Source organism: Poromitra crassiceps (genome assembly GCF_964638095.1).
Source record: "Poromitra crassiceps genome assembly, contig: HAP1_SCAFFOLD_212, whole genome shotgun sequence".
Lineage (NCBI taxonomy): Eukaryota > Metazoa > Chordata > Actinopteri > Beryciformes > Melamphaidae > Poromitra > Poromitra crassiceps.
In genome coordinates this window covers 14,871-40,927 of record NW_028152176.1, presented here as the reverse complement: position 1 = coordinate 40,927, position 26,057 = coordinate 14,871, and the positions used below count along the sequence as shown (strand labels likewise).

General features: G+C 43.4%; 1 protein-coding gene across 1 annotated transcript; it reads right to left on the bottom strand.

The window, feature by feature from the left end:
- Positions 1-986: 986 nt before the first annotated feature.
- LOC310770743 (uncharacterized protein) lies at positions 987-3,908 on the bottom strand. The gene is made up of 3 exons (XM_083663459.1): positions 3,866-3,908; positions 3,097-3,215; positions 987-1,583 (listed from the first exon to the last, which is right to left on the bottom strand). The coding sequence occupies exons 2-3, from the start codon at positions 3,199-3,201 to the stop codon at positions 1,251-1,253; spliced, it is 438 nt and encodes a 145-aa protein (XP_083519585.1). The 5' UTR covers positions 3,202-3,215; positions 3,866-3,908; the 3' UTR covers positions 987-1,250.
- Positions 3,909-26,057: the final 22,149 nt, after the last annotated feature.

Here is a 26,057-nt window from a genome sequence, read left to right as displayed (position 1 = left end):
CAAGAAAATACAAAACAACAAATTTTAACTCTGCTCTTACGAACATTCATTTGATTGCACTGTTTCATACTGAAGATGTGAAAAAATATGGCTTTGATCCAATTCTACAGCCTCTGATTAATGACATCAAAACACTGGAGACTCATGGCCTTGATTTACCTTTCTCCACTGAAAAAGTTCATGGCACCATATCTCAGATAACTGGGGACAATTTGGAGATGCACGGAATTCTAGGTTTTACAGAGTCTTTTAGTGGACGTCATTTCTGCCGTTTGTGTTTGATCGAAAAAAATGATGCTCAGCATGTTTACTGTGAGGATGACCCAAAGATCATCTTGCGTGGAAAAGAGGTCTTTGAAGCAACCAGCTCCTTGGGGGCTTTTAATGAACTGTTCAAGTCCCACTATGTGTTCAACCTGTCCTACGATGAGGCCCAAACGATCTACAACATTGATGTTGCAACAGCCAATGAGACCCCAACAATCCGCGAGATTTTTCACTAAATGTTGAAGTGTTTCATTTGTCAACAAGCACATGTCGATTTTTCAACTAAATGTTGGTGTTTCATTTGTCAACAAGCACATGTGGGTAACCAGTCGCTGATAACCCATTTAAGAATTGATCAGTTTCTATCCAAGCACCAGGTTTAAGTTGATTTGTGCACAAGGTCGTTGTAGGCGCCAGTTTTGTACATATGCAGGTTTCAAGAAGCATTTAAGTACTGTTCATGAGAGGGATGTTCCTTAAGTGGTGAGGCATTTCAAGCTAATGTTGAATGTTTAGAGGACAATGAATCAAATAGTCATCAAAAAAATACAAAACAAATTTGTGCTTCAATTATTGCTAAACTCCAAGGAAGTGGTGTTGCAAATAGTCTTGTTTCGACAATTGTTAGTGATTTGGAAGAACTTGCTACAGGAGTACATTCCCAAGTTTAGCATGAAATACTGTCTGCTGTGCCTAAAGATGAATTTTGAAAACCCAGTTGTAGATTTTAATACTGAAACTAAAAGAATAAGATATTTCAATGAGAAATGGGGGATTGTGGAGCCAGTTGAAGTAAAGCGAACTAATTAAACTGGTAATTATGATCAAGTCCCAGTTAAAGACAGTTAAACTAACATTTACATGCCGACCAGCTTTAAGATGTTTCTTAAAACCGGAACGTTGAGAAAACTTGGGCCTACAATGATCTTGTACACAAACTAACTTGAACATGGTGCTTGGATAGATGCGGAACAATTGACTGGTTATCCACATGTGCCTGAGGACAAGATTCTTGCCCGTACCTCACACGCTCGTGCGGGGGTCTCCTGGGTTGTTGCAACATCAATGTTGTAGATTGTTGTTTGCACAAAGGTGTAGAGCTGGATCAGGGCCTCATCGTAGGACAGGTTGAACACGTAGTGGGACTTGAACAGTTCATCAAAAGCCCCCAAGGAGCTGGTTGCTTGGCAGGGGATGAGCTGTTTGTCCACGACGATGTAGAATGTATCAGTCTTGTCCTGGGTTCGGCCAACTGCTAGGATGTATGGTTGCTTCCCCTCTCTTACACGCAGGTGTTCCTCGATGCTGTGGCATGACTGAAAAACACCAATGCAAAAACAGATTTAGCCTTCATGTAAAAAAAAAATTGGGGACACTTTATACTGTAATTCTCAAGGAACCTGAAGTCAAAAGTGTGGTGATAATAAAAACGAGTCTTCGCCGTCTGTGTGTGTCTGTAAGAGTGAGTGTGTGTCTGTCTCTGAGTGATGGTGATGTCACTCTCACTCTGATTAAGAAATGCCTGTGCAAGGTTTTTCAAATCGAGGTAAAAGAACACATGATTTTCAACCATTACAAAATCAGTTGTATATTAAAAAACTGTAAACAGTTTTGCAGGCATTCATTTCCCGGGTTCCCACACCACCTTCAAATTGAAATTAAATTTCAAGAACTTTCAAGGCCCGATTCCCTCTAATTCAAGGACCAAACATGGCTTGGACCAAGGTTCAGAATTTTTATGAGAAATAGTAGAACTCAGAGACAATTAACTCATTGAGTGCCAACGACGTCGATCGACGTCAAAGTAAATAGTGACGTAGAGTGCCAACGACGTCGATCGACGTCAAATGCGTTTTTTGACGGTGGGACGTGGATCAAAGCCTCCTGCATCTCCTGTACAAATATTGTAGCTATTGAAGGTGTATAACCTATTTTACGGACTCATTAGGTGGCGACAGTGCTCTCCAGATTAGAGAAAGGTCCGGAAAACAGCAGGAAAAAGCCCCGTGATGAAAGAGAAACCGCTCATGCTGCAGCCAGAGCCATATAGATTGCTCTGGCTGCAGCTGGCGTTGGCTGCGAACAGCAGTCAATCCGCTCCCACAACTGAGCCCCTCTGCCTCTGTCTGTCTGCATAGTTTCTCCACACGATTAGCTGCCAGAAAAGCAGCACCCGACACTGAAAAGCCAAACCATTCTCAGCAGTCCGGTTTGGCTTTTCCGTGTCGCGCTGGGAGCCGGCGCACAAAAACGGAGCACTCCGAAAATAGACCTGGGTGCGTGAGGCTGTGTGTTAGTGTGGGGAGGAGTTTGCAGCTGAGGGGGGTGGGGCACGCAGGGCACCATGACAACTACACCACGTCACTACATCAGAAAATATTAGCTAGAGTCAGTGAATGTGCTTGAAATGCTTCATTTCACAAAAGGCTGAATAACTCAGCTTCTAATTTGAAACGCCTGAAAACGCTGAAAACAACCTATCTTCTCCGGCTCATAACTAAAGAACGGAAAATGGTATCAATAAACTATTTTTTGCTGATGATACAATAGAGTCTCCTTGTTCTTTGTGCGTGTTCGGTGTTTACATAGTAATATCACACAATATTCTGTGGGCCTCGAGAAATCACTGAAAACGCTCGGAAACTCTGGCACTGGGAGCGTCCGTTCTCCAAAAGTGGCTGGCACTCAATGAGTTAAAGAGAAAACCCATTCAAGGAGCCCCTTCCCAGACCACTGGTGTGTGTGTGTAAACCCGGGCTGGTCAAATTGTGACGGACAGACACTGCCGAGCCAATTTATTTATTATAAAAAATATTTTAACAGACATACCTTGTGAAAGTGCACCATTTTGTCCACTGCATCACTGGGACTTCTCTTCGCCCCGTTCCATCCTGTGGATGGCAAGAGATGGAGAAGGAGCAGCAGGGAGGCCATGCCACTGTCCAAGTCTGGAGGGGTGGAGGACAAAAGCCATTCACTTACTTTGAATGCACAAAGGCAGTAGCCATAGGTGTTTGGAATATAAACAATATAATAAACAGTGAAAAAAGGAGCTTCTTGGTTACTTTGAAGAGCATGATTTAAAATAGAAGTAATGGTACAAGGTAACGCACAGGTTTACAATACAATGATCATCTTAAAAAAGCAATAAAGTCACGTTCAAGAAAAGCGTGTTTTCGCAGGGTTTATCAAGTTTAAATCAAAGCTTTCATTTTAAAACATTCTGACCATAAGTCGAAATTATTCTGAAGCTTGCTTGACCTTTTTACATTATTTTCCTACATAAAGATGTTTTCCCCCAATCAACTATGCATAGTGGAATCATTGCTTCATCTTGTTTAATGCTAGAAACAAAACTCAAGCTATTGAGTCTGTTTGATTAGAACAATGAGCCAGAGGTTTTGTAATTGACTTTCTATGTTGCCTGGAGCAGCTAGCATTAGCCTCTCACCCACATGATACTGTAGCTCTGCTATTACCAGAGGTACATTACTATGAGCTAAATGCACTCACTACTAACTACGTTTTTACCTTAAATTCCCGAAGCACTCAGGCAAGTTGAGACATCACCATGTACTGAAAGAGAAATGGGTATTACCTTGCGTACAAAGCGACCACTGCTCCTGGCAAAGCGACCACTGCCCCTGGCCTGCCCCTCGGAGGAAAGGACATGCCTGGATGGGTTAAATGCAGAGGACACTTTTCACCGGCCACCGTCAGCATGAGTGTGTTGTAACAGTCTGGCCTGCCATAAGTAAACTACCGTACATGTGCATTCAACTAGCGTTAGCAATTAATGCTAGCAAAGCCATGAGCATCTAACGTTGAATTACATTGACGCATTCGACCATAACATTGTGCTCACCTCATTACATTCTATCGAGACAAATGTAATGTTAGCTGTTGGCTTCACGTGTGTCTTAGCTAGCGTTAGCTCGTCGTCATTTAGCAAATCCATAAGCATCTAACGCTAGCTTTTACAGTACATTGCCACATTTGAACGGCTAACATTGCGCTAACCGTTAATACATTGTTTTATGTACGAGTTTGCCCTTATAAGTAAATACATTCACCTAAACGTACCTTTATAAAGCAAAACATTGTAGACGTTAGCCATGCTAATCGCTGCTAATGGTTCAGTGTATTTTCGGAAAAGAAAGATGGAGGTTACCAGACCGGATGTGAAATTGACTCAACCAGGTGTCCACCCTCAACTCGCTCAGATAGCACTACCTACAGACGATTTTAAACACTGCAGGTGTGCAAAGTACACCCAAATCAACACTCATTAACTCAGAATAATTTTCACTGAAAAATTAACACTAATTCACACCACAGATTTTGCTGTGTATCATGCTGGTCATTGCTGACCCTATGTCAAGGCTGACATAGTCATGCTGGTCATTGCTGACCTTAAAACTCTATCATGCTGGTCAGTGCTGACCCCATGTCAAGGCTGACATGTTCATGCATGTTGGTCATAGCTGACCTTGGTCATTGCTGACCTCAATTATGTAAGTCATTGCTGACTTTATCCTATGCAGCCCTTTAAGCCAGTGCTGGCCATACTAGTGCAGGGCTTTGCTGACTTGAGCACTACTGGCTATGAGCATCAAGCAAGTCGTTACTGTCTTGGGTCATTGCTGACTTTAATCATCCAGGGCAGTTCTAACAGACTAGCATTGCTGGTTATGCTCCTAATGCTAATTTCAGGGTGCTCTCGTTTTCATTCATGAAATTCTGCTGCCTCTAATCAATGATATAAGTTCTGCCATGCTTAATTATGTTTAATCCCTCAGTGATCACGCCTTCCTGGTAAGATATTACTGCCTGTTCGTCTCTTACTGGTAAGTTCATTTCCATTTGGGAAATTCATAGTGCTGTGTTTTCTGGGCTTTCGCCTATCTTTTGGGGATATATCTGGATGCTGATCTGGGCTGATGCAGCTCTCTCAAGATCTCCCTGCGGTGTCTAACCGCCAAAGACTAATAACAATACTTTATTCTCATCATTCTTTCTGTAGTAAATTATTCACTTTATTGTAATAAATATCACTTTATTCATCCTTTGGTCTCTAGTCTTTCCTGATTGAAATGTAGTTCTCAACGTAAGTTCAAGCCAGGAAGACTATAATATATTTTACACTTCCTTAATTCACTTTATATCTCCACTCTTCAATCTACTCACAAGATCATAATAAGCTGTCAATTTCCGGGTTTCAACACTCAAAGAAATGATTTGTAAGATTTACTTAAATAAAACACTGCAACAAATTGCACAGCGATTTTCAAGTAAATTTTAGTGCTGAAATACTAAGTACAACTCACTTGCCAGTATCAAGTAAGATCTACTTAAAACCTTTAAGTAAATGTTATTTAAAACTATCAAGTAAATCTTATTCATCTGTATTGTTCTCTGTTTGACATTTTAATTACTTAATAATTACTCACTATAATTAGACCCTTCTCAAGGGGGCCATTTTGTGTCGAAAAGGCAGGGTAAACACAGGTGTAAGCAAAACACTAATGAGGGTTTCCAACTTCCATGATTGGAATTTGGAAATCCTCATTAGTGTTTTGCTTGCACCTGTGTTTATTCTGCCTTTTCGACACAAAATGGCCCCCGTGAGAAGGGTCTATTATGTAAATGTTTTTACATGTTTTCCATAAATGTTACCAAATATTCACAAATCAACTAAAATAAAATACCATTTAACAGTTTATTTTTTTCCCAACAATGAATCACCAACGTTCACATCACATGTGACATCTGGAAACATCTACTTAAGGTGCATTCCGTAAAACCTTCCAAATGGTTGAAACAACAAAACCGTGGAATTAGCTTGACCAGGGATGCAAACATGGATAATGAAAAAGGTGACATACCAGGGCAGACACAAGACCACACAAAAATCATTCACTTAAAGGAGAATTTCGGTTTTTTTGAACCTGGACCCATCTCCTGGCATTAATTATTATTTGGCCACTCACCAGGCGATCTCTGCGGCGTTTCTGGCCGTCCTAGCGTTGTTTTGACATCAATAGCGTCCAAGTCAGTTGTAAAATGGAGCTGACTTGGGGCCAAGTGTGAGCCTGTCTTTCCTGCATCTAAATAGCTATTTTTATTCCCGTTTTCGCCAAATATCGTCATAATCTGATCCCTCAAGAACCACCACACTGATATTTCGCCAAAGGCTGTTTCCTGGAGTCACACAGGGATCAAATTACCTTAAACGTGATCTCGGTCACCAAGTCTCGTGAAGTCCCGCGATACTTTCCTGCCGACTGGCCAAGTACAGGAGGACGCTTTGCGGTGGTGGTTTTAGCGCAACCTATGTGGGGTTTGGCATAACCTTCGTTATTTCGAATCCCACATAGTTTACGCCAAACCCCACATAGGTTGCGCTAAAACCACCACCGCAAAGCGTCCTCCTCGGAAAGACAGGCTCACACTTGGCCCCAAGTCAGCTCCATTTTACAACTGACTTGGATGCTATTGATGTCAAAACAACGCTAGGACGGCCAGAAACGCCGCGGAGATCGCCTGGTGAGTGGCCAAATAATAATTAATGCCAGGAGATGGGTCCAGGTTAAAATAAAACGAAATTCTCCTTTAAAGGGATAGTTCGGTTTGTTTGAAGTGGGGTCCTATCAGCTAGTTCCATACACTAACTGAAATAGGTACAGTGTTCTGGACGCTGAGCACACCTTTTTATCGAGACCCAGCACTCTGAAGCAGCAGCCTCCAGACCTCTGTCTCTCTAGTAGACGGAGCCAAGAACTAAAACGTAATTTAGCCACCTAAAACAACGGCCACCTAAACAAATCGATATATGTGTACATGTACGCTCTATTTTGACAATTTTCAGCGCTTTACTTTTCTGCCAAACAGCCTTCTCATTCGGTACTACTTTTTCTCCCAACCGTACAACTGCCGTATTCCTCTGCTAAACGCCTGCACAGAGCCGCGGCGCTGGATTACTCCGCAGATCAGCTGTTATTTTGGGTTATTTCTCCCGGCTTGTTAGTGAAGACAACAAATAGAATACACAAACGAAAATATGAGTGATTTTGATAGCGAGGACGATATGCCATTCACCTTGGTGACAAATACAATTATGAACCAGAGAGACTAATATACAGAAGAGGAACTTTTGCAGAGAGAGAGTGAACAGGCAGAAAGAGAGATACGAGGAACTGCCATAATAGGCTGCCTAAATGCCGGGGTGTCCTGCAGACCTTTTTCACCATTCCCAGGATGAATTGGGGAAAACGTCCCAGACGTGAGAGGCCAGGTGACTTGTTGTCTCTAAAGTAAGTCAGTGTTTTGTCTCTCTTCTAAGCCTTCCTGTTTTGTAAACCGCGGCTCTGTGTTCTGTGCAGGCATTTAGCGGAGGAATACGGTAGTTCTACGGTTGGGAGGAAATAGTGCCGAATGAGAGGGCTGTTTGACGGTAAAGTAAAGTGCTGAAAATTGTCAAAATAGAGCTTGCATGTACACTGATATTGATTTGTTTAGGTGGGCGTTGTTTTAGGTGGCTAAATTACGTTTTAGTTATTGGCCCCGTGTACTAGAGACAGAGCTGTGGAGGCTGTTGCTTGGAGTGCTGGGTCTCGATAGACGGTGCGCTCAGCGTCCAGAACACTGTACCTATTTTAGTTAGTGTATGCAACTAGCTGATAGGACCCCACTTCAAACAAACCAAACTATCCCTTTAAGTGCCTTAATCATAGCGACCATAAATGTTCTGACTCTCTAAAACAGTGATTCTCAAAGTGGGGTCCTGGGGATCCCCACGGGTCCTTAAGAAGATCCCCATCAAAAAGCGACAGACATTATTTTACTATAATTCCATCCAAAAGTAATACAATGACAGAATGTATGACTATTTTGGTCATGGATTTTCGTACACTTTCTGTAATATTGTATCAGATGGTGGACCCTGGGACAAAATCTTATCAAATGTGGTCCATGGTCTAATTTGTGTCATGTAGGGGTCCTTGATGTGAAAACGTTTGAAAACCACTGCTCTAAAAGACTTGTCTTGGATCTGGTCAAATATGTCCAGGACTTGACTTTGGAAACATTTTACAGAAACGCAGACACTTGAATGAACATTCAGTTACAGCAAAAAAACAACCATTCTATATCAGATGCATCTGTTATTGATTCATGTCTGTCATGACATTGGAAAGTCCACAAGCTGCTGTATGCGAGACGAGGGTCCAATGCAGGTGAATTGTTACAGTCTTTTGCAAGATGGAGAAGTGATTTGACGCGTACCAGCAGCAGATTGTACAGTACTTGCCATGGCGACAGCAGTACTGTCGCATCCTGACATCTCCTTGCCCTCAAGAAGGACGGATACATCCACTGGCTCCTCTCGATCAGCACCATGGACGACCAGGATCTTGAGGGTGTGTTGAGTGGCATCACTGCGACTGTCCCCCTCATACAATTGACAAGAAAAAAGAAGACAATTCAGTTGAGAAACAAATACAAAATAGAGTGATTGAATCATTTGAAGTGATTACATTGTCAGGGCAGAATGAACACATACAGTAGTGTTAAAAATGACCTTTATTAAACATAGCTTAGATTATGTTAAATTGTGTCAAATCTACAGTAAGTTCACGCTGTGATGCTTTTACAGTAAGCCAGCATTCATAAAATATTTGCAGAACATGGCACAAGATGGCTGCATTCCAGATTGTAGCCCCTGCATACATGTTGCTTTCAGCCAATCGTGTGCCTCTGCACCTTAATTGGCCTTTTACATTGTCACCTTTAGCTGTGTAAAGCCATGCCATGTCGAGCTGATTTCAGTTTCCATTACAGTTTTTTTTATGTGCCAAGCCATGCCGAGCTGCGATCGAGATGGACCTTCTCTGGAATGGGACCAAAGCACACTAGACCCACCTCGAGCGGGTTGCAAAATTGCAAGCGAGTTGCAGCAACGCCTCAGTCAACCCTTGACGACCCCCCTCCTCCCCCTCAAATAAACAGCTGTGTTGCAGCATAGGTTGTAATAGCAAACTCTCGTGTCTCTCTCCAGAGTGGAGACAGCAGAGAGAAAGGTGTGTTTAAAAGCCTCTCAAGTGTTCTTTTGTAGCTTCTAATAATTAAATCTCTGTGGTTTGATGTTTAATTTGTCTCGTGTGTTTCGGTTTGTACTTTCAGATATCTGCTTCATTTTACTGTACCATTTCCTGATCACATGAGCCGTGCCTTTGGCCCCATGTCCATCTCGGGCAGGGCTCGGCGCATTTAAAGTGGTAAAGGAAACATAAATCAGCGTCACATGGTTTAGCTCAAGTGGCCAAAGGGGCCAATGGAAAAAGGCCCACCTATGGCTTTGTAACCGTAGAGCACGTTTAATTTTTATGATTGTACTTAATTTGAATAATTGAAATTGAGTTTGTTCTTCCAGATGATACAGTATGATTTTTTTTTTTTTTTTTATCTGCCATTTGGGCCATCGCTGAGTGTAATATCTCCATCCCTTCCCTCCATCCCTTCGTCTGCCTTCCTCTCTTACCGTTAATTTGCATTTTAAATGATAACAAATTAACATTTTAAAGTGTTAAAAAAATCATGCATTACCTGGCATTCGTCAAAAAGTTCCTCTTCTTTCTCGCCAAGGTACAGTACGAGGGTGCAGATAACAGCTTCATGTCTCATCTCAATGCTTTGGTTCTGTGAACAGAGCACAACAAATATTGTGTCAATACTGAACCATTATTCATACACGATGAACTGTCAAGAGAGAACACAACATGTGATTTGAGTGCAAAGAGCAAGTAGCCTGGTAAACCAGCCCGCCACGTGAACTCACATTTCATTTGGTTCTGTGTGACGGTCTGGCCCCGACGCCATGGGGGGGATTTAGCAGGGGCGGGAGCATGGGCGGGCGTAGTTGCCTTGACAGACAACTCCTTCAGCCAATCAGCGTCGGATCCAATCAAACCCAAATCCACTCGGGAGAATGGCAAAAACATATTTTCCGCCAAGAAACTCTGCGGTTGCGGCGATACTCCTGTACTTGTTTAATTGTTGTTATTGAGTCTATTTCTGCAATAACTGCACTTTATGCCTGTATAAACTAGACAAACGCTGACATTACTCCTCGAGACGATCAGGCAAGGAGGCGGCCATTACTGTTTTGTTAGTGCAGTGCTAGTGGCGTTCCTGATTGGCCAACTTGCGCTGTCAATCACAGCGGAGTCGCTGATTGGCTCTTCCGCTCTGCACCTTCTGCTAAACCCCCCCACTGGCGTCGGGGCCAGACCGTCACGCAGAACCAAATGAAATGTGAGTTCACGTGACGGGCTGGTTTACCAGGCTACGGAGCAAGAGCCTCGGGGTGGAACGATACATCGATCTGCATTGATGCATCGATTCAATGATCCGATACATTTTTTGTTTTTGCTCCAAGTTAAATGTTGTATGGTCACTCACAGTTCAGTAGGTCACGAGTTGGCTTGGTTCCAGCCTTAAAACTTGTTATATAGGGATTTTTTTAAATGTCTATGGAAAAAATGAATGGGAAACTCACTTCCGGGGCAAGAGATGTCATGTGACTGTTCAGCTCCACAGCATGGATGGACAGTGAAAACATCAATATGAATTATTAGCGTACTCTTTCCCATACAAACAATGCGAGCACCATAGCAAGCACACAAGAAAAAGAGGGAGAGGATATTCGCTCCCCTCTCGGATATAAATCAATGCATATAGTCTAATATCGATCGCAGCCGCTCAATCAAATTGTATAGAAATCGTGATATTGGCAAATATCGCATCATTGTCCAATGAATCCATATACATGTAGTATTGTATTGAGATCGAACGTGTGATTCCCACCCCTACAAGAGCCATGGGTGGAAAGATGGAGGATTTGTGCTGTGTATAGATTGGATTGGTGTGTCTTCCTGCATTTTTTTTTTAACAAGCACACCTGACTCAGTTTGTCCAGGAACGGCCTCAGTTGTCCCCACAACACCTCCCTTGGTGTTGGTGTGTCCTCCTCCCTCAACTGTCCACTCTCGACTCATCGTAAGAGGTCATCCTGTAACAGACACAATTGTGATATTAAATCAATGATCTAAAACAGAGGTTTTCTAAGTGAGAGGCGGGCCTCCCCAGGGGGACTCCAAACAGTTTCAGGAAAGGCTCAGTGAATGGAAGTTAAAACATATATCATTATTTCATTAGTTATCAAAAGGAGATCACATAGAATAGCCTAAATGTATGTGATTTGGTTAAAGAGATAGTTCAGAGATCATTTACTATTTTCCCCTCCAGTCAGAGAATAATACATGCCTTCAGACCAACCTTATTTTATGAATTTGGTGTAGTCTGATGTCAAACAGCAATATCAAGCTATCATTGCTCAATTATTGAGTGTCTACGGAATGTATGATCAATACAGGTATTGAGTGGCATTTTGTAGTAAATACGTAAACTAAGGGGGTGGGGGGGGGGGGTGTAGTCTCAGACTTTAAAAGCCCCGATCTAAAACATTTAGCCACAATTTTACATCACATTACACAGTGAAGGATAGGGGTAAATAACAGAAATATGATAGAATGCATTACATTTCTACTTGCCTGACTAATGTTGCAGTGTCACTCCACTGTCTCATCCTGCCTGTCTGTGATGACGTGTGGTGCTGGCTGCCCTGTGTCCTGTTGACAGAGACATGTTTTTTTCCACGTTTTCCACGTGTTGCAAATGCAGTGAGCACAGAGAGAGAGACAGCGCGAGAAAGAAAGAGAGAGAGAGAGAGAGAGAGAGAGAGAGAGAGAGAGAGAGAGAGAGAGAGAGCCGCTGAACGCAGTTCACAGGCATGTTCAGACATGTTCAGACATAACAAATTAGCTCTTCCACAGCGCGGGACTGGCGGGATACTCAGTCCCGCACTGGTGGTGAACGAGAGTGGAAGAGCACCTTCCACTCAACTAGGCAGCTTAAACTGTGAATTGTTCAGCTCAAAATACAGGGCAGTCAAATGGCGGCAACGGTTAACCAGGCGCGGTGCAGCTGCACTGCACTGTTAGCAACACGAGTTTATGAGATTAAAATATGAACAGTATTACAGTAACATATCAACAAGTATCACAAACGCACACGGCTCCACTATTAGTATCACAAATCAAATTAAACAGAAAGGCAAACTTACCTTGCAACCAAGTCAATCCTCTTGCAAAAATGCAGCCACGCACCAACTCCTTCTCCATGTGCTTGAAACTGAAAGAGAACTGCCTGGTGCAAATGCGCATGCGCGGATTAAATAAAACTATGCTTGATTAAAATGTACCTACTGTTTTTAGGATTATGTATGTAAATATTATTATGTATTATGTAAGTAAATATTACGCAAATATTCTTACAAAAATGTACCCATCCCACACAGTTAATTTACCTATTGTTTTTAGGATTATGTATGTAAATATTATTATGTATTATGTAAGTAAATATTACGCAAACATTCTTACAAAAATGTACCTATCCCACACAGTTAATGTATTTTCAAGAATAACATGTGTACATATTACAAAATAATATTGAGAAATTATACTTCCTAATATTACTAAGTAGAAATTATGTCAGTTCATTACTAAACTTTACTACACCATGCAGTAAATTGTTTCAGTGAATGATCAATCAGCTGGTTGCCGCCCAGTCTTTGTTAACCAATAGCATAGTGTCACATCACTGCTCTCATCACCTCTCACCCCACACACCTCCAGTGTAAGCCTATCACATTGCTCCTCAACCCTGTCGTAAGCCAATTGCTTGGAGGCGGGTTCCTTAAATATGCTTTTTTCTGTCTCATTCAGCCTCTCAAACACCGCTGCTGTCAGGCTCGCAGCCTCCTCCTCCCCTTCTCCTCCCGGTCATCGCAGACCTATCCAATTTCAGTCGGAAGAGTCTCATCATGATGAGTCTCAGAAGGAAGATCACCAGCACCACCAGTATGCAGGGGGATATACAGTATCTGGATGCTGATCTGGGCTGATGCAGCTCTCTCAAGATCTCCCTGCGGTGTCTAACCGCCAAAGACTAATAACAATACTTTATTCTCATCATTCTTTCTGTAGTAAATTATTCACTTTATTGTAATAAATATCACTTTATTCATCCTTTGGTCTCTAGTCTCTCCTGATTGAAATTGATTTACCACCTGGTCAGAAACTCTGCTAACATTACCGTCTTGTGTAAAGTAATGCAACAGTCACAAATCTGAAAACTATTGCATCATAACCAAAAGTGACATAGGCAAATATTGCATTGACTTAGGCCATTTATCCCTTACATATACATACATACAAACATAACCAAAGTTGTTTTACTTGCCTAAACATAACCAAGTTGTTTTATTTGCCTGAACATAACCAAGTTGTTTTATTTGCTTAAACATAACCAAGTTGTTTTATTTGTCTAAACATAACAAAGTTGTTTTATTTGCTTAAACATAACCAAAGTTGTTTTACTTGTCTAAACATAACCAGGTTGTTTTACTTGCCTGAACATAAAAGTTGGGTAATGCCTGTAACTACAGGGTAACAAGATCTTATAGTGTAACTACGGGGTACAAGAAGTGAATTTAGACTGTAACTACAGAGTAACAAGATCTGTACTTATAGGATAATTAGGGGGTACCACACTGTACTTATAGTGTAACTACGAGGTACAAGAAGAGAATTTAGCCTGTAACTAGAGGGTAACAAGATCTGTACTTATAGGCTAATTAAGGGGGACCACACCTGTACTTATAGTGTAACTACGGGGTGCAAGAAGTGAATTTAGCTCAGCTTTTAATCTGGTTTTAAGCAACAATTTTACGCTTCATTTTTAACCATCCTGTTGTGTTGTACCAGATACCCAAATCGGGCATGCTGTTTTAGTGATCACATTTTTAGATTTTATATTCTTTGACTCAGCCGCCAATTACTGACTACGCTAGCGAGCCGGAGCTAGCTGATTCAACGGGTTTCTCCCGGGCAGAGATGGGAAGTAATGAAGTACAAATACTTCGTTACTGTACTTAAGTAGATTTTTCGAGTATCTGTACTTTACTTGAGTATTTAATTTTCTGATGACTTTTTACTTTTACTCGTTACATTTTAAGACAAGTATCTGTACTTTTACTTACATTTTCAAAACAGGTTCGTTACTTTTGTTTAAATGCACGAGAATGTAATTTAAAAACGAGTAGAAACGGGAGAACGGAGCAGAAGTAATAGATAAAAGCTCATTCCAGCTCCGCCAATAGTATGACTTGGCACTCCTCCGGTGCGTGGACAAAGAAGCACAAAGAAGAGAAACACGGATTTTCTCTGAGAGGAGACACACACAGACATAGGGGCCGTGCAGACAGCCAGCACTTATTAGCGCTCGTCTTTTTGCAATTCATTCTCTATAAGTACGCGCTTAGCGCGCATCTCTTTCAAGAAGCATTTCATCGCGTTTAAAAGCTGGTGGTGTTTTTTTTTACTGCAGCGCTCTGGGCGCTGAAAGCTGAGGAAAGTTGAACAGGAAAAGCGCCCTGCTCCTCTTCACTCCTCCCACCTCGAGTCTTCTCCCAGGAGAGGAGGGTTTTCATCTCGCTGCTTCCAGAGTTGCCAATAATCCGTCTTTTCCAAACGTTCTTTTTTAAATAACCGCTCCCTGCGTGCATGGCCCCTTATGGTGTTGTTCTAACACATACTGTACATTCAGTTTGTGCACTGTCAACATTCAGCTAATATGGAATATGGTGGTGTTCTAACACCAGAGACAGTTCTGTCTTAATAATAAACCTTGAATTTGTGAATGTGATCAACCTGTGGACATTCAGTTCCTTATCCATTAGGTATCAGTATCATATCAGTCTTGAGTATTGTGATACTGCACTTTGTAAGGGACACCTTGTATCCAGCAGTTAAACTTGTCTAACTATTTGCACATTCATATATCATGGAAATATTAATGAGGGAGGACTAGATATGATTTTAATGGGGGGGGGGGGGGGATTGTGTGGAAAAACCATATCACACTATTTAAAGTAGAGTTTTAAGATGTGTAAAACATTTGTAGGGGATCTTTTATCCTCAGATTATATTCTATGATGTGAGGTTCAGTCATTCAGAAAGATAAGGTAAAAATACTTTTACTTTTACTCGTTGGGTACATTTCAGAGCCTGTACTTTTTTACTTTTACTTGAGTAAAATAATTGAATCAGTACTTCTACTTTTACCAGAGTAGTTTTTTACACAAGTAACTGTACTTCTACTCAAGTACAGAATGTCAGTACTTTTCCCATCTCTGCTCCCGGGCAGGACCTATCCTACCAGAGCAAGGAAATCTCTGAATCTTCCAGAGCCTTGAACACTCTAAACCTGTATAGTGTCTGCCTTGGGCTGTGGCGGGGCTTGCCCTCAGCCCAGGCCTACTGCCCCAGGTAGGGCAGCAGACTCAACCCCATATCAGAGACCGAGCTAAGCTAACTGGGCCAAGCTACCAAGAGCTAGCTCACGTCAACACACAAGCCCGGGACTGGATGATTACGTCGGATCAACATCCCCCCGGTTTCATCTACCATCAGCACTCTACTGTGACACCTAACCTCTGCAGCGGGCCCAGTTCTGGGCCCGTGCCGGTATGTTTTAAACCTATGAAGTTCTACATCTGTGCACAAATACCACTACTAGACCTGATCATCGCAGTGGGCTCCTAACGGAGCCCTCGCGAGTAAGTGCCGTAGCTGAGCCGCTAAGCTAGTTGCTAACAGCTGCTAGCTTCCTGCTAGTAGTCTGCTACACCAACAACAACATTGCCTACTGCCCGTAGTTCTGTGTACTGGCATTTATTTTCTCTATCCACAGCATGCCTCCACTTACCTTAGCTGAATCGGAGTTATCCTGCGTGAGATCCGAAATCCAATCAATTGAGTCACTCCTCCATGATGTTCTCCAGCGGCAATCCGTACTCTCCATCCGCCTGGCTGGTCTGCAAAGGGACGCTACCTCCGACCCTGGGAGTCCGGCTGGAGGTCCCACTCCTGGCCCATCCTGGGCAGATGTGGTGAAGAAGATGTGGTCCCCCAGCGACGACGATGATTCTATCCCACTATCAAATTTCTATACTCCACTTGTGCAGCTAACTGAGCTAGCGGCTAGCGCTAATACTACTAACGCGTGCATTAACTCGCAGCTTTCCCCCGAATCAGCCTCCCCCGATCCGGGTCCACTCCAAGGCAACGAGGAAGCGTCGTATTCACCAGATGACCCCTCCAATATCACATGGAAAACGTTCTCGATTCGCGTCCCCTCCAACTCCCACCAACCCAAGTTCCAACTCAGTGTGCTCTCCTCTGAGCCTCCAGCCCGTGACCCACCTGTTCCACACACCACTGGACTCTGCTATGGCTAGTGGTGACGTCACAACCAATGCCTCTGCCTCTGCCTCTCTGCTCCCAGCTGCTCCCAATAACGCTAATAGCAACCTGTTAATGCAACCATCTCTCCATCCTAAACTCGCCGTTTTCAGTGGGGGTTGTAAAAACAGCCAACCTGAAATCCTTGTTATTGGCGATTCCATAATTAGATCTGTTGAACTTCCAGGCGCCATCACCTACTGCCTTTCTGGTGGTAAAGTTAATGACATTATTGAACTCACACCAGTCCTTTGTGATCAACATCCCTCAGCTCACACACTCATTATTCATGTGGGTACCAACGACGTCATCAACAAACAAGCAGTTATACTCTGTGAAAAGCTTGAGTCACTTGCAATTACAATCCAGAGCCTTGGTAAAACCTGTGTTTTTTCCGGCCCCATTCTTACACTCTCTCATAATTCTGAACGTTTCAGTCGTCTTTTTGGTCTCCATGAATGGTTAAAAACCTTCTGTACTGCAACTGGGTGTGGCTTTATTAGCCATTTCGATTACTTCTGGTCCAGACCAGAACTTTTTAAACTGGATGGCCTGCACCCAAATATCAATGGTGTTAAAACTCTCACAAATAACCTCATTCAACACATTGCTTTCAATTCTGATTGATACAGACCTCAGCATGACCCCACTATAGATATCACCCCCATCCGCATTTATGAGCATCCCTCCCAGGGTCCTGTTGAACACTCCTCAGTTTCAAACAAATCCTGTATCAATCCAGAGAGTCTCTCTACCATCTCAGTTATAATCAATAACAGACCACCTAGCAAAAATAATTTTTCAAACCCTACTGGTTTCTCAAGATTAGGAAACATTGTGCAAATCAGCACAAGTAAGCCTGATCTTACACGTTCCACATGCCCCTCAGATGATTTTAAGTTTGCACTACTGAATATTATATCGCTTTCTAGCAAGTGTTTTTATATTAATGATTTTATTTTAGATTTTGGTCTACACTTTTTATTTCTTACTGAATGCTGGCTCTCGTCCACAGCTTCTGCCACGCTTGTAGAGGCCTCTCCCCCAGGCTACAGCTTTTTATTCTCTGCTCGACAAAACAAGAGAGGTGGTGGAATAGCAGCCATTTTCTCTAACCAGTTTACCTGCAGTGAATGCACTTTTGGAGATTTCTCAACGTTTGAATATCTTGCCATGGTTATTAGAACGCAACAGCACATTCTTACTTTAACCATTTATAGACCCCCAAAGCACAATCCAAATTTTTTACTCGAGTTCTCTGAATTACTATCAATGGCTCTTCTTAAATATGACAGTGTAATTTTACTTGGGGATTTTAACTTGCATGTGAATGACTGTTCAGATACCAGAGCAATGGAATTTATGCACCTTACTTCTAGTCTAGATTTGATCCAACATGTGAAAAATGCTACCCATAATTGTGGAAATACACTGGACCTAATTTTCACAAAAGGCATTGATGCTGATGTGTCATCCATTGTACAGGCCCCAGTTTTTGATCACTCCTGTGTCTTTTTCAAAGTTTCCTCCTGTACTCCAAGGAAGTGTTTACAGCCTGACACATATACGTATCGCCGTATTAATAGCAGTGCTAAAACTACTCTGGCTGAGTGTTTACCTGACCTACTTGATTGCTGTAATACATTATCCGGTTCTCTTAATAATCTCGCCGACTATGTTAACAGTGCCTTGCGCAACTCGCTTGACGCTGTCGCTCCTCTCACAACCAGGAAACAAAGCCGGGTAAAGTCAGCGCCATGGTTTACAGATGACACCCGTGCACTCAAACAGAGCTGCAGGAAACTTGAGCGCAGGTGGCGCATGACAAAAACACTAACCTCTCGCCTTGCCTGGACTGAAAGTTTTAAGAAGTATAAAATTGCACTCTCAGCTGCTAGGACATCATATTTCTCCCAACTGATCAACGTAAATAAAAACAATCCGCGTTTTTTATTTGACACTGTTGCTAAACTTACACAGAATGCCCCGCCTGCTAACAGCTCTTGTTTCAATGCTGATGATTTCCTGAATTTCTTTACAAATAAGATTGATTTAATTAGAAATAAAATCGCTGGCTCATTGTGCAACATTTTGAATGTTTCAGGCGCTGTGATTGGCACCACCTGCACTCTATCAGAGTTTAAAATGGTTTCCCCTGAGGCCTTTACCAGTCTGGTAACTGCCTCGAAACCTACAACCTGTATGCTAGACCCTATACCTTCCAACCTTTTCAAGGAACTTCTTCCTGCTCTAAAAAGTCCAATTCTTAACATTGTGAATAAATCACTTTCTGTGGGCTCTGTCCCACTTGCTTTTAAAACTGCCATTATTAAACCCTTGCTTAAAAAACCCAACAGTGACCCGCAAATTCTGGACAACTATAGACCTATTTCCAACCTTCCTTTCATGTCAAAACTACTTGAAAAAGTTGTCGCTGATCAACTCATAGCCTACCTATCCAATAATAACCTTTTTGAGAAGTTTCAATCTGGCTTTCGGTCTCGTCATTCCACAGAAACTGCCTTGGCCAGAGTAGTCAGTGATCTACTAATCACTGCTGATTCTGACATGTCATCCTTGCTGCTGCTCCTTGACTTAAGTGCGGCATTTGACACTGTGGACCACAGCATACTTTTAAACCGACTGGAGAAGCACATTGGTATCAGGGGGACGGTGCTTTCATGGTTTCACTCTTATCTGTCAAATAGAACCCAACGTGTTAGTTACAACAATGCCTTGTCTGTTCTTTCCCAAGTAATGTCTGGTGTACCCCAGGGATCTGTCCTTGGTCCTATTCTCTTTTTTATCTATTTGCTTCCCCTTGGTGAGATTATTTGCAAATATGGTGTCAACTTTCACTGCTATGCTGACGATACCCAGCTATATGTACCCATAAAGCCAAATGATCTCTCTCAACTCAGAAATTTAGAAGCATGTCTGTCAGAGATAAAGAACTGGATGGGTTCAAATTTCTTGTTATTAAATGCTTCTAAAACAGAGTTATTAGTTATTAGATCTACTAAACATGAGAAATTGTTTCAGAATCTGTGTGTAAATATTGATGGCTGTATTGTCCCTGAAAATCCTACTGTTAAAAATCTCGGAGTTATTTTTGATTCTAAGTTATCGTTCCAGTCTCATATAGCAGCTATTACCAAGACATCATTTTTTCACCTTCGTAATGTTGCCAAAATCCGCTCTATTTTATCTCTGCGCGACGCTGAAACTGTAATTCATGCATTAGTTTCCTCTAGACTTGATTATTGTAATGTCCTTCTCTCTGGCCTCCCTAGTTGTGCTACAAGAAGTCTTCAGCTGGTACAAAATGCTGCAGCTAGAATTTTGACTAAGACTAGAAAATTGAATCATATCACTCCCATTCTCGCCTCGCTTCACTGGTTACCAGTATATGCTAGAGCTGATTTTAAGGTTCTTCTTTTAACATATAAGGCCTTGCATGGCTTTGCACCACCGTATCTATTAGAACTCCTTACACCTTATGTACCGGCACGCCCCCTTCGCTCTCTCCATGCTGGTCTTCTTGCCATTCCCGGGGTTAAGAAAAGGGTTGGTTCGAGAGCTTTTGCTTACCGCGCCCCCTATCTGTGGAACAAACTTCCACTATATGTTAGGGAATCTAGTTCAGTTGACATTTTTAAATCAAGACTGAAAACACACCTTTTTTCTCTGCACTACGGCCTTCCCTAGAACTATGGTTGGTTTGTCACATTTTAAAACACCCCTTTTGTTTGGGATGTTTTTTTTTAATGTGGCTGTTTTACTGTTTTACTAGTTTTTATTCATTTATTTACTTTATTTGTATTCAAACACCCCTTTTAACTTTTTTTTTTTTTTATGTGGCCCTCACTTGTGTTTGTTTTGTTTGTAAACATCCTTTTAACATTAATTTCTTAGAGCATTATTTGTTTGTTGTACTTTGTCCTATGCTCTTTGTTAAGTGTAAAGTGTACTGGGACCATGCTTCATGGTGATTTTGCACTTTAAATAAAAATTGATTGATTGATTGATTGAATTTAGCCTGTAACTACAGGGTAGTGTAACTACGGGGAAGTGAATTTAGACTGTAACTACAGGGTAACAAGATCTGTACTTATAGGATAATTACGGGGTACCCCACCTGTACTTACAGGGTAACTACGGGGTCGCGGGCTGTATTCTGAAGCTGTGTCAATTCACCCACACTTACATAGTAACTACAGTGTAACTACAGGGGTGCGGGCTGTATTCTGAAGCTGTGTCAATACCCCCGCACTTACATAGTAACCAGAGTGTAACTACAGGTGCGCAGGCTGTATTCTAAAGCAGGGGACCAATTCTGTACTACAGGAAAAGTACAGGGTACAACCCCTATACTTATAGTGTAACTACGGGGACAAGAAGTTAATTTAGCCTGTAACTACAGCGTAACAAGATCTGTACTTATTGGCTAATTACTGGGTACCACACTGTACTTATAGTGTAACTACGGGGTACAAGGAGTGAATTTAGACTGTAACTACAGGGTAATAAAATCTGTAATTAGGCTAATTACGGGGTACCACAGAGTACAGGCTAAATTCACTTATTTTATTCTATTTTATTATCCCCCCCCCCCCCCCCCATTATCCCCCATTAGTGCTAATTTTAATTTATTTATCCTGGTTGCTGCTCCACCCTCTGCCGATCTGGGGAGAGCCGAAACTGGCTCCATGCTTCCTCCGAGACATGGGCAGTTAGCCAGCCGCTTCTTTTCACCTGACAGGGGAAGCTTCACCGGTAGGACATAGCACGTGGGAGGATCACGCTATTTCAACCAGTTCCCCTCCCTCCGAACAGGTGCCCTTAACGACCAGAGGAGGAACCACATTAGCAACCAGGATATTGCATGTTTTGGTGAAGGGGGTTCCTATATGAAGGAACCCCCGGGAGGCACGGGGAGAACATACAAACTCCACACAGAAAGGCCCTTTTGACGACGCCACCCGGGCGGTGGGCACTCGAGGACATGCGGATGGGCACGCATTCCTTCAGTGTTCACAGCGTCCCAGGTGAGAATCGAACCCAGGACCTGATAGCTGTGAGGCGACAGCGCTTACCACTGCACCACTGTACCCCCTGGTTGGCTTTCAACCATTGTTTTAATGTATTTCTAAAAGTGGCCAGGGTGGGGCTTTCCCTCAAGGAAACTGGGAGACTGTTCCACGTCCTGTGGACGCCCACAGGAGGCCCCCTCACAGGGGTTCGCCGTGTGGTCGGTTTTGGATGGCGAGCCAGACCTGGGCTACCCGTCCATGCCACCACTGGAGGAGGCATGGACCGTGTATTCACACCTCTAGGTCGTTTGCTTTGTTCCGATTCAGGGGCTTAATTGATACAATTGTTGCATTTGTGCCTTGGTTCATTTGTGTTCACACAGCCACAAATCAAACGGTCCAAATAGTATTGCCAAACTTACTGGATTGGCCAGCAGACACTCTGATAGGCTAATAGCCTCCCAGGATGGAAAAAATAATTCCCAGAGATTTTCTATAATGATTATAAGAATGGGTTTTGTTAGACCTACATTAGGCTATGTCGGGCGTGCGCCATGCGAGGAGAGAGACAAAGAAAGAGGGAGGGATCGGGAGATTGCCTATTTAGGGTAGCCTATCTATCGGGAATTTGGAGATAGAAGATCAAAGACCCTCGCAACGTCTGCTATTACTATCACGGAGACTTCGGCGATTACACATATGAACACCTGTCCTGTCAGGAATAAAATATTAATAAATAATTTAATAATAGCCTACATACATTTCAAGGGAGACATGCAATCATTGATTGTCTGATTGAACCAGACAATCTTATCACAAAGAAGGCTGGCTCTGATTACCACGACTTGTTTTTATTTATATATGGAGACCAGATAAGTTGATCGAGTTTAAACTGATGATGTGATGATGTAAAAATCCCCCAGTTTATCCATGCAAACTGTTGATATCTGGGAGAGGTATGCTCTCAATTGTATAGCATGTACTTTAGGATGTTACCTGAATGCAACACAGGTGATGACACCCAATGACATGCACGGAAAACTGATGTGTGTGTGTCTCTGACCCTGTGTCATTATCAATAAACTCCGTGTGTGTGAAAGAACCACAGAGAGAGAGAAAGAGAAACTGCTCCACATTTACATTTATTTCCTCGGCTAAATTCACTTATTTTATTCTATTTTATTATCCCCCCCCCCCCCCCCCCCCCCCATTATCCCCCATTAGTGCTAATTTTAATTTATTTATCCTGGTTGCTGCTCCACCCTCTGCCGATCTGGGGAGAGCCGAAACTGGCTCCATGCTTCCTCCGAGACATGGGCAGTTAGCCAGCCGCTTCTTTTCACCTGACAGGGGAAGCTTCACCGGTAGGACATAGCACGTGGGAGGATCACGCTATTTCAACCAGTTCCCCTCCCTCCGAACAGGTGCCCTTAACGACCAGAGGAGGAACCACATTAGCAACCAGGATATTGCATGTTTTGGTGAAGGGGGTTCCTATATGAAGGAACCCCCGGGAGGCACGGGGAGAACATACAAACTCCACACAGAAAGGCCCTTTTGACGACGCCACCCGGGCGGTGGGCACTCGAGGACATGCGGATGGGCACGCATTCCTTCAGTGTTCACAGCGTCCCAGGTGAGAATCGAACCCAGGACCTTCTAGCTGTGAGGCGAAGCGCTTACCACTGCACCACTGTACCCCCTGGTTGGCTTTCAACCATTGTTTTAATGTATTTCTAAAAGTGGCCAGGGTGGGGCTTTCCCTCAAGGAAACTGGGAGACTGTTCCACGTCCTGTGGACGCCCAGATAAGTTGATCGAGTTTAAACTGATGATGTGATGATGTAAAAATCCCCCAGTTTATCCATGCAAACTGTTGATATCTGGGAGAGGTATGCTCTCAATTGTATAGCATGTACTTTAGGATGTTACCTGAATGCAACACAGGTGATGACACCCAATGACATGCACGGAAAACTGATGTGTGTGTGTCTCTGACCCTGTGTCATTATCAATAAACTCCGTGTGTGTGAAAGAACCACAGAGAGAGAGAAAGAGAAACTGCTCCACATTTACATTTATTTCCTCGGTCTTGCTGCTACTCTGGGAGTGCACGCGAGAACTGCTGCATTAACCCACTCTGCTAACACAAACGCTAGTTTCACAATCGCCAAAACAGGATCTTGTTTTTAAACAATAAAAATGCTCGTTCTTCAGGCCATTACGCACAGCGCAGTTGACTACGGCAGCTGGTTTATCCAAAAATGTGCAGTGTTTACTGCAGTTGTGTCGGATCGAGGTCGGATCACGTTCTCACCACAAACGAACCACAACAGAGTTTGTTTAAAGCGGACCGAGACCACCCTTTCTTGGCGATCTCGGTCCGCTTGTTTTGTCCCGCATCCGAGTGCGATTGCTGTGTTCACACTCCCCCAAACGAACCGCACCAAGGGGGAAAATGCTCTCTGTTTCGGAACAACTGCTCCAAACGAGATAGGTGTGAATACACCCTCAGCTAGAGACTGCTAATTATTAGCCTCCTGTGTGAAAAAACACGATTAAAAACACGATTTCAGACGGACAAGTCCGTCTTTATTGTCACACGATTACACATCAACACATGCACGGACGGCCACAAACACACACATGCTGACGGTGGCCGGTGAAATTTGTCCTCTGCATTTAACCCATCCTGGCTTTGTCCTTTCCTCCGGGGGGCAGGCCAGGAGCAGTGGTCGCTTTCTCGTACAGCGCCCGGGGACCGACTTCGGATGTTGTCGTCACTGGTCGGATGACGATGACGATCTGATCTTCTGCATGTTTTTTAATGGGGGGGGGGGGATGCAAACTCCACACAGACAGAAAGGCCCTTACGACGAGATACCCCACCTGGGCAGTAGGCACTGAAGATATGGGGGGGAACACAACCACAGCGCCCACAGTGTCCCAGGCGAGAATCGAACTCAGGACCTTCTGACTGCGAGGCGACAGCTCTACCACTGAGCCACCGTGCCCCTCAAATGGTGGCAGTTTGGTTCAAAGTGAGCTACTGTGTTTCTAGGCTGTGTGATTCATTGATTACGGGTAACGGGGCGGGCACGGTTCTTATATTGACGGGTCTGGGGGGGCACGGGTTTGCAAAATTGGACCCGTGCAGGACTCTGCAGGCCGCACTTAGCCTGCCTCCCTTGTGGGAGGGGGGGAAGTACCCCCGGCCGGTGAAAGCCGCCCGGCTAGCTAGGGGGCGCGCTCACCGCAGTAGGGGTGTTAATGATTAACCGATAGTCGGTTAACTGCCGTTAAGAACGTGACCGATTAAAATTAATTAACTTTGACCGACAACATTGTTAATTCAGTCTTCATAGCTCACAGTGTGTTAATTATACCAGTCCACCAGAGGGCGTACCTCACTCAGCTAGCGCAACAGGAGTGGTCACGTGAGAAGGTCGTCACGCATGCATGAGGAAGTAGGAAGTGAATTGAGCAAACAACATGAAAACAAAACAGATGCTAAAATTAGCCGCAAGCTCGCGCTAGCAACAGCATAGAAGGTTTAGACTCTAAAAGTAAATGTGTAAATACTGCGACGCCGTTCTCAAAATTCAACTCCAGGGGCAATTTATGATTCCCCGACGAGCATCGCTGAACGTCACGTTACGTTCCATTATCGCTGGATGCTGATTGTGGACGCTGTCAGTCATAAAAGTTATAGCTAAATATGAATACTAGGCGATTGGAGCAGGCATCGTGCGTGCAGAGACAATAACACAGAAGCCTTGCTTCATGGTGGAAAAGAAGCGTGGTGGACGGAGAGGGATTTCATCAAGTTCATTGAACCAGGCGATCAGGTCCCCCTTTGTTGAAATGACTATTAAGGACAGGCGGCTGTTCAAAGGAGGTGAGCCTTATTGTTTTTAGACTAATTATTGTTTTATTATTATTTTCGTTTGTGATTCATGCCATGAATGTCACCTGAATAATATGCAGCTATTGTGTGACTGTGAGGTTAAATAGAACTTGAACTGAGAGAAAGACGAGACGTGATTTTTTTTTCGGGTTAACAATTAACCGATTAACTGATTGTTATGGTGCGCAACTAACGGTTAAGGAAAATGCAAGAAATTCCCATCCCTACACCGCAGTCTGTACTTTTTGCCCGACGCGAGTCTGGAGCTCTCAGGTAGCGTATGCCCCGCTATGGCCCGTGTCTGTTACAGCCCGGGTCGCGCAGCGTGCAAGCTTCGCCCTGCCCACTCCGCTCCCACCATGTTCTCCACCACCCACCCCACCCCCCGCCCCAACACCGGGTCACGCCCCGGCGATCTCCTTGGAACTAG

Coding starts and splice junctions, on each gene's coding strand:
- LOC310770743 (XM_083663459.1), bottom strand. CDS start 3,201: ATGGCCTCCCTGCTGCTCCTTCTCCATCTCTTGCCATCCACAGGATGG. Junction 1,584..3,096: donor AAATGGTGCACTTTCACAAG/GTATGTCTGTTA, acceptor GGTGTTTTTCAG/TCATGCCACAGCATCGAGGA.